General features: G+C 34.9%; 1 protein-coding gene across 1 annotated transcript; it reads right to left on the bottom strand.

The window, feature by feature from the left end:
• Positions 1-793: 793 nt before the first annotated feature.
• Positions 794-6793, bottom strand: LOC114713618 (DNA replication complex GINS protein PSF2-like). Its single transcript, XM_028898291.1, has 8 exons — positions 6719-6793; positions 6562-6636; positions 6352-6466; positions 2283-2382; positions 2180-2210; positions 2007-2099; positions 1114-1266; positions 794-871 (listed from the first exon to the last, which is right to left on the bottom strand). Exons 1-8 carry the CDS (start codon positions 6764-6766, stop codon positions 854-856), a joined length of 633 nt encoding a protein of 210 aa, XP_028754124.1. The 5' UTR covers positions 6767-6793; the 3' UTR covers positions 794-853.
• Between the last annotated feature and the right edge of the window lie 2904 nt (positions 6794-9697).

The raw sequence follows: 9697 nt of genomic DNA, 5'->3' as shown, positions 1-9697 counted from the left end.
TTAATTAAAATCTTATGTTTAGAATCAAACATAAGTGTCAATTAACTCTTATATTAAGAATCAGTAGTAGAATTTTAATAAAATTAATAGAAAAAAGAAGTTTGTGTAAATTAAACTTTGTTTCAACAGATGTATAAAACTTATAAGGCTATATGATTTTAGCTGAAAATATAGAGTTCATCTTTATTTTAAAAATGGAGGAAAGATTTGTATAAATTTCGCAACTAAAAGCAAAGTTTATTTTGATCGGCTTTCCTGTAGATTCGAAGTTTGAAGTGTGTGAAAAATTACGTCTAGGATGCTTAATTACACTCTGCTGCATTGAAACTAAAAGGAAAAACATTCAGAATATTTAGGATATCATCATCGATTTGACTTACATTGCGTCTAATAATAATATCCAACATAAATAGAAATTTTTAGGCATTCCTAATAAAACTAAGCCTTACGATCAAACCAGTCCCCTCGAAGAATTTTTTTTTTTTTTTTTGGTGAAACCCCTCGGAAGAAATTTATTGCCTAAAATTTAACTCTTAACTAATCCACCTGTCCTAATCCTTCACGGTGCCACATTAAAACTTATGATTAATCCTTCAAATGTTCATAGATTCTCAACAATGACGAGAACATTTTAGAGCAGAAAAGCTCATTTTGTATTACCAATGATGAGCATACCAAGTATGACTACATAACAGAAGGAGCATACATAAGTGTTAATTGTCAAGCAAGTATGTTTTGATTCTCAACAATAATGAGAATTTTAGAGATAATCTCTGTAAAGACACTTTCAGATGTAAGCACCTCAAAGCCAGCCACATACCATAGGTTATGATATTTGATGAGATGTAGATTATCATCGTCGCAGTTGCCTCTGTAATATTTTTTTAAAAAAGGATAAATTTAAAAACCGTTTGTTGGGTGAAAAGAATGCTCATGATAGACTGGAATATCTTTCTACAACAGTAAGATCTAATTACTTATTTTGATCTTCCGTGAAAGATGGTCATATGACAAATGGAAATCTATAGCTTCACAGAAACATTATCTCCTATCAAGAATATGCAAAATAATAAGATCAACACAAGTAAGCATGTAGCAGAAGTGAACACATACTCTTGGAGCCTTGTTGACTAATTGTGGGCGTTTGTCAGCCACTCTCTCTGGTTCTGGTATCAACTCTGGACTATCATGCTTACAAAAGGCCTGCAAAGCTCTTCTAATAAATGGGCGAACAATATTCACCTCCATTGCCGACAAATTCTTAATCTGCAATATCCCAAAAGCCACAGGCATGCCTGAGTATAAACATAAAGTGAAAATTAATGATAACATAGGGCCCTTCTGTGTGAAGTGTTCATACCTCTTTCCCTCTCACACCAAGCATTCTTAAAACGACATACAATTTCCAAAGAGGATCTAATCTCAATGCTATGGTTATAGGTCAAGAAAAACGATAACAAAATGCCAAACATCCACCCACCATTTATAGCATCAAATTGTATGGCTGAGTAGAAGATATTTGCTGTATAGCTTCTTGGAGGGGGAAAGTCATAATAAGCCAAAATCTTGAGCTGAATATTGTGAAAAAAAATATTGTTGAGAGAACCTTCTAACCACAATTAACTCTGAATTAATCAGCAATACCTGATGCAGATGGATTTTTTTTTTTTTTGGTTCTTTGAAAAACGAAAGTCTAAATAGGTGCTTTCATTTATTTATTGAAAATAGAAAGTCTAAATAGGTGCTTTCATTGGAACCTTTACATTCTGTAAAGGGCATGAAACAAAACAGTCCGTCCTTCACTCTGCACTAAATATTACAAACATGATTTTTTTTTTTTTTTGGGTCCAGATCTTTTTCTTCATCTTTCATATTTGTGTTCTCATAATCAGCAAGGAGCAGCTTCCTTGGATAACTCAATTGACAGAGTATCCATGTAATTGGTTATGAAGTTTAACATGAAAATATTCAGGATGACGCCATTCAAAAATATTAAAAGAAATTACCTTGACAGCAATTGTACGACCATTGAATGCCTCCAAGTCGGTCCTTACTTTATGAAATCTTACGTCTCGTATGTCCTCAATTAGAGATCTCACCTTTTCAAATTAGATAGGAGTCAAAGAACAAGAAGAAACGTTTGACACAGTTGCAGAAGTTGAAAGATTCTTAAACTAACCGTATATACATGAGGAATGTCATCGCGTGCACTAAAATCCACGAAGATATTAATTAGTCACATAAAAGTAACAAACAGAATAAGTTAATGTCACTAAACTTACTGATCAAAGAGAAGTCTTGAGATTTCTACATAATGAAATGGTAATTTTTCAGACATTTCCTGAGATTCTCGCTCAGCCTCCAGAACTTGAGTTAAATTATCTATTCACAAACAAAGGTGTGGAAACATCAAAAGAAATTTTATCTTATCACTTCGCAACAACAACAAGCAGCATTACCCTACTAAGTAAGGTCAGCTACATGAATCACACGACACCATAGTGCCCTATTAACAATGTAAAAATCATATTAATAACAAATTTCCACATACTGATAGATCAAAAACTTTTTTTGTAATAAAAACCCTTTTAAGATTGTAGATTGATGAGCCAAAATATTTAATTTATTTCGTATGAGACACAAGGGATGAGATAGGTAATTCTGGCTCATTGGTTGCCCATCAACATAGCCTATCCTACATAACCTAACATATTTATTTGCTACTAGCAGACTCTATAATATAGCCTATAACATAGCCTACGATACTTTTACAAACTCTAACACTCCCTCTCAAGTTGGAGCAATGATGTTAATCAGACCCAACTTTTTACAAATATATCCAATCCGAGCCCCACTAAGCTTTTGTAAAAATGTCACCCAATTAATCTCCTGTTCTGAGATGTTCTAACGGGATAGAGTTGTCTCGAATCTTATCACAAACAAAGTGACAATACCTACATAAGCATGGTGCATTCATGAAGAGTTTGAACGAGAAAATTTTTACCGCAGGTGAGAGAGTCCACACCATAAATTTGAGCATATCCTTTAGCAATAAGGTGAGTTTTGATTTGGGCAACTATGCCATCAAGGTTCATTTTGACAGGGAACAGCCACTCGCATCTACTAGTCCTTTACCATTGTCATCAGGAGCCAACTTCTCTTCCTCCATTGCAACACGTCAACCCAAGTGAGATAATGCTTCATGGATGGTTTTAGGAATAGAAATAGTATCTAGGGAGCCAATGAGGGAACTAGAAAGAGGAGACAAATGATCATAAGAGACAACGGATGAGACGGGATAAGTATACTTCCTTTTTACCCTTTTGAAAGGCAATAGGTAAATCAAGACTAGGATATCAAGCAGATCAGGATCAGATTTAAGCAAGTTAGATTGCAAAAACTTTGATTTGATTACAAAGCAGATGGTGAAAGGCACGAGTTTGGACCGGCAACAATATTCTCCTTATGATGTCTAGAATAAACACGAGCAACAAGTGGTCAATCAAATGCTTGAACTGGTGGGGATTCAACAGAGTTTGCAGGGTGAGAGACAGTATAGACTAACAGATCATCTTCCACCTCAAGTTGGGAAGGTGGTGGAGAATAGAAGGAGTGTGTTGAGTGTGGACCCAAGTATACCTATGTGAGAAAGAAAGCCTAAAACCAAATGTAGCCCATTTTATAAGGGTGTGTTCGTGAGTTGCATGACGAGGGTAATTGTGGTATTATCTGACAGACAGTTAGGATGGGAAATGCATATATGGCTCCGTTAGTTGTATGGGAAGGACATGGAAATTATGAGTGGATTGTGAGGAGAGTGGTGTTCTCGAATACACTAGGCTACAGGGTTCCCTTGTGGTTGTATCCCTTCCATTAGGATTTTCCCTGTGGATCGGTTCCTATTTAGTTGAGTAATACAGTGAATCTGGAGTAGTTTCCATCAAAGGTATCAGAGCATCGTGAGTCCTGGCATGGTTAACACACGACAAGACAATCAGATGGAAGACGTCACCTCCCCATATAACTTCGAACAAACAAAAGGTAGAGCAATTGTGTGATGAGGTAGCAATCCTCAAGACGATGATGGCAGAGGTTTTGACCGAGTTACGTTTGGGCAAACGCCAAGACCGTCAGAGCAATCAGAGCAATCAACCTAATGATTCCATCGAACCAGGTGGTTTAGCTATCCCGAAAGATGGCGGTTCAGAGCAGAAAATCAAAGTCATTGAGATTGACGATAAGGACGGTAACGATGAATCCGTTCCTTCATCTTACAGAAAACTTGACATGCCTCTATTTTCAAGGGATGAATTGATGGGCTGGATTTTCAAAATCGAACAATATTTCAAGGTACACAAAGTACAGGAATGTGACAAGTTGGATGCTGCAGTTTTGTGCTTTGAGGACGGGCCCTGAACTGGTTCCAATGGAAGGAGGCTCAATCACTGGTGACCAACTGGAAAGAACTTAAGTGGGACCTGATTCTCCGTTTCCATCCATCACTATATGGGAACACCTATGAGATGTTAATAGCCCTCCGTCAAACCCGATCAGTAGCAGATTATATCGAGTGGTTTGAACTAATCTCAGCAACACTTGACAATTGCGACGATGAAGTCTTAATTGCGGCCTTCTTTAACAGGTTACGAATAGAGATCAAGGCGGACCTTCGCTTGATGAAGCTCAGGTCCATTTCGGAGCTCATGGACATAGCTCTCAAATTGGAGGAGAGGAATTGGGTACTGTCGCATCCTACGCCTCTACGTGGATCTGGGCCACAGCGGACATGGACCAAAGATAAGCCGGCTGGCACCCGGGCCCAATATACCTGTAATTATTCTGTAGTTGATACAGGGAAATCCATTTCATCGCCGACACTGAATGTGGCTGAAAGTTCTAAGGCAGTCTCTATTCCGGTCACTCAGGTGAGTCGCACGATGCCGAAGAAGTACACTGATGTTGAGATCGAGCACCGCCACGAACTAGGCCTTTGTTTTAAATGTGATGAGAAATACTGACCAGGCCACCGTTGCAAGAAGAAACAGCTCCAAGTCCTCATTCTATCGGAGGAAGCCGACGACCTGGATGAACCTCTACAAGGGCCGATGGTGCCTGCGTAAGAGTTAGCCCCTGAGGAAATGGACACTATACCAGGACAGCTTATGTCGTTATCACTGAACTCTCTGGCTGGTTTTACAGGCGGTAAGACAATCAAGTTAATGGGTTCCATCTGCGGTAAGGATGTCTTGATTCTCATTGATTGCAGAGCTACTCATAGTTTCATCCACCAGGATCTAGTTGGTTTTCTCCCACTCTCATTCGATCCTAATACTGCCTTTACTGTCCAAGTGGGCGACTCCCGTCATGCAGACCAACAATTGATTCACAGGCAAGCAGGTGAAGAAGGTACTGGAAAACGTGAACGTGACCTTGGGGACACTCGAATTCAAGAAAACGTAGCAATGCAAGGTAGGATAAATAGACCTATAGTGCGTTCAGGTACAGGTCATGAATATCAACTCCACTTATAGACCATACGTCATGAATACTTACTCGAAAGTAAAATATTCTTCATTTATCAGAGCAAAAAATACCGGTATAATTCTATTCTGCATAAGGATGCTTCGCTGGCGTGCTTAGACCCTCAAAATTATGTACCCGTTCTATATTCCATAGAGCCACAACAACTTTGCAGTATAATGCCTTATTTTCAAAAATTCGATGATTTAGAAGAATTTATTGTCCATCATTTTTTTGCAAAAAAAGTACTTGAAAACATTGCATATTAGCCGCAATAAATACTGAGAATTTTTTTTTTGTTAGTCTGGTAAGAAATTACCAGATCAGTTTTAACAGTAATTCATATTTGTCTGACTCCAAAAAAAAAAAAAAAGAATTCAATGCCACGCAAGGCTATGGCACGAAAATTTTGGGAACATAAATAACAAAGAAGGAGAAATATTTGGGGAAAAAAAAAATCAGAGGCAAGGTAAAATATATCCATAACATTCAATTGGGATAAAGGCATTAGAATTCCGAAATACCAAGATCCATTAGAATAGAATTTGTTCTTTCTGGAGACAGTTTATATTTTTCTTAACGTGATTGTGACATACAGGCCTTCAATGGTGGAAATATATAGATCCTAAGAAAATCTTACTCGTAAACCTCTTCACTCTCTTCCCCTCTTCACCCTCTTTCCTTCTCATAGAATAGCAAGCAATGAATTTTGACCAAAAAAAAAAAGCAAGAAATAAATTTATGAGTTCATCCTTCACAAAAATAAAGAATGAAATATCGTCATTAAAATGATCAAGGATAATTAATAGACAAAAAATAAATGCAGCTCACCAACTGACATCCATTCAGGAGGGCGAATAGAGCATTTTCCTCTCTTCTTCAAAGCCATAGCCAACCACAATGGCACTTGAGTAGCTATTTGTGGAGCAAATGGACCAAAATCTCCCTGCCATTTTCACCGAAATGAAGTTGATATGAAAAACAACCTTCTTTTCTCCTTCGCAGAGAGTAGGAAGAGTATAAGCTACAACTGATACTTACACTTACCAGATTGAGAGCACCCATTTTGAGATTGGGCACAGTCTCAACCATGTCATCCTCAGCTACAAATTCAAGCTTAGCAACAAAATCACACCAATAAATTATTGTCAGCAAACAAAAGTATGATGAAATTCTTTGACTATCCAAGTAAAGATACCTCTTCAGCTGAAAACAGAGAGAGGTGAGGATCAGATTGTCCAGCCATCTCTTTCGAATCCAAAAGGGTTCGACTCTCCTGGGCGCACTTTCTACGATCAATTTCGCTTTTGCATCATTAACAGATTGCTCAGAAGATTAAAACTCAGTGAAACGAACAGGATTACCTTTAAGAAACTTCCAATTGTTTGATTTGTCTTCCCAATCTTCTTCGTTATGAGTTTTCGTTCCTATTGCTTCCCGCCGCCGCCTTCTCTGATCTTTTTATTCTCCACTAATATTTCTGCAAGAATAAACCCTAAAGAGCCCCTTTAATTCCATCCAAATATGGCGATAAATCACGGTGCCGAAGTTGGCTTTCCCAGTCTTCCCATAATAACACAAGATATGGAGAATTTTTCCTTTTTAAGAGGTGTTTGAATAATCTCAGAATCACTTTTTAGAAGTAATTTTCTGTAAATCGAAACAAATTTCTCATACGTAAAAACACTTCTAAAACCATGATTTTAATTTTATCTAAATATCTTTTTAATCGTGGCGGGAATTTCTTATTCGTTTCCTTATTTTTAGCCGCAGCGGAGCTCATGGCAGGAATTGACAAACCTGCATTCTTATTTATTCTGTTTTCTTTTCTTTTTAATAAAATATGGTGCCCTCGCGCGCGCGCACATATTCCCGTTAGCATTGTTAGTTGATTGATGATGAGACCGTTGCCAAACTAAGTGGTCTTTTTCTTTTTAATAGAAAGACAAAATAATTTATAATAAAAAGACGAGTTGAGATAAGAAACACAACAAAGAGGCTGACCGTATAAAGAAAATAACAAATTCCTAAAAAAAAAAAAATAGAAGAGAAATTTTGCTTCACGGGAAAGATATCATGTTATAGAGTTCTTAAAGGAGAGGAGGCAATTTATTTAGGACTGATCTAAAATGGCTTATAAGTAATTTTTCAATCATAATTTACGAAATATAAGTTAAATATGTGATAACAGTTTTATCTTGACTTATATAAAATATATTTATATAAAATGTACTTATAAGTGATTTCAAATTTAATCCAAACAAGGCCGACAAGTAGAATTATGTTGCCCCAAACTTAAAATGGTCCTTAATTTTCCCGTGTGCTGATAAAACCAAGGCCACATTGTTCAAATGTGTATTTTAGGGGATTATTGCTTAACAAAATAATTCAATGACAATTTACTGAATTTTCAACAAAAAAAAAAAACTTATCAACATGCCAATTTAATTTTTAAATTATAGATTCTAATTTTCTTTCATTTTAATTTTAAGACTAATAAAAATTATACAGTCCGAATTTTTTGCTTGTCAAATATTAATTAATGATTTCTTATGCCTTTCTCAGGCTTCTGACAAAAGATCAAGTGTGGAAGTGCAATAGAGATACATATTAATTAATGATCTCCTCATATTTTAACTCAAGTTCTAATTTTTTTCCTTTTAAAGTTGAATTTGAAAACCCTTTTTAGACAAAAGAAATTCGTAATTTTCCTTATTTTATTGGATAAAATTTGACATTTTCTTAAATATTTATTTTTTCTATGAAATATTTGTTACAAAACTCAGACCGGCTTGTATGTACTGGTAAATTGAGCTTTAGAGTGACCTAAAATAATTTTTAAAAAATCACTGAGTGGTTCATAAAGGTCACAAAGTTTCAAGACTTCCAGATCCATCCATGGGAGACAGATAAATATTGGGAGAATTAGAGAGAAAGAGCTATAGGAAGTGATATTTATTGAAGAGGATCATAAAAGTTAAAATTATTTTTTAAAAAACGAAATATTTAAATATAAATTTAAAAATATTATATTGTTCCTATCCAAACTTCCTATATTTCCTTCTACATTTTACTTTTAAAACTAATAGCAGTTAATAAAATTCACTAAATTAAGTCTGATTCCTCTCAAAGTTTATAACTTGTGTAAAAACCAACAAAAAATACGCAAAAATTTTTCATCAAGGAAAAATTAAAATTTTATTTTCTTTATAAAAAATAAAATTTTATTTTTAAAACCATCACATATTTTAATTGAAAATAAAATTTATATAATTTTATTAAAATTTAGATTATTATATATTTTATCATATACACAATTTTAAAAAATTCAAAGAAAATTTGTATAATTTATTTTTTTATTTTGTAAGAAATTGATATTAGATTTAGAAATAAAACAATTCATGTAATGTTAAGAAATACTAAGAATCCAAATAATCTATTATAATTTTATGCAAAACTTGTAACCATGATTGCCTTTATTAGATAATTCTTAATTGTAATAAAGGTATTGTCAATACAAAATTTCAATAAATCATAATTAGAGCTGGGATCTGTATTCTTCTCGTCAAAAGCCACTTCCTTGTTATTCATAGCAGTAACCACTGTCTCTTAGTAGGTCATCTTGGTTAAGGGTGCAAAGATAATGGAGTGTACAACAACTGGAATTGTAATAAGCTCATGCTCGATAAGCATTTAAGGCACGCAGCTCCTTGAAACGATTGAAATATTTCTTTCCCTTAGAAGTCTTTCCAGCTCTATTAGCACCTGCGATATCATAAGCAAGAAAGCCTTGCTTGAGCTCATGGGGTTAGTAGAAGACTTCTTAATGATAATAATAGAATTGAGTGGAGTGAAAAGCATGTAATCTAATTGATAAATAGTAGAAACGTTTATAGAACTACCATTCAAAAGGGAGGGGGAAGAAGAATTAGTAATAGGCAATGAAATATGCATTTGATTAGCATTATCAAGCTTATCAATAAACAATCAATCAAAAAAGTTAATATCACATATAGAATAATCTTTATGTGCTTGTTTTATTTGTTCATACATATTAAAATATGGAAATTTATCTCCAACATATATAGTGATAGAACTTTTTTGCATGTCAATATTAGTATTAGTAGTTCAAAGAAAGGGTCAACCCAAAATTAGAGTTCCATCCCCACCTTGTTTA

The sequence above is a fragment of the Neltuma alba genome, unplaced genomic scaffold, assembly GCF_004799145.2.
Source record: "Neltuma alba isolate B1F8T4 unplaced genomic scaffold, ASM479914v2 tig00011439_pilon, whole genome shotgun sequence".
Taxonomy (NCBI): domain Eukaryota; kingdom Viridiplantae; phylum Streptophyta; class Magnoliopsida; order Fabales; family Fabaceae; genus Neltuma; species Neltuma alba.
The sequence above is the reverse complement of the archived record's forward strand: the minus strand, read 5'-3'. Positions and strand labels throughout refer to the sequence as shown.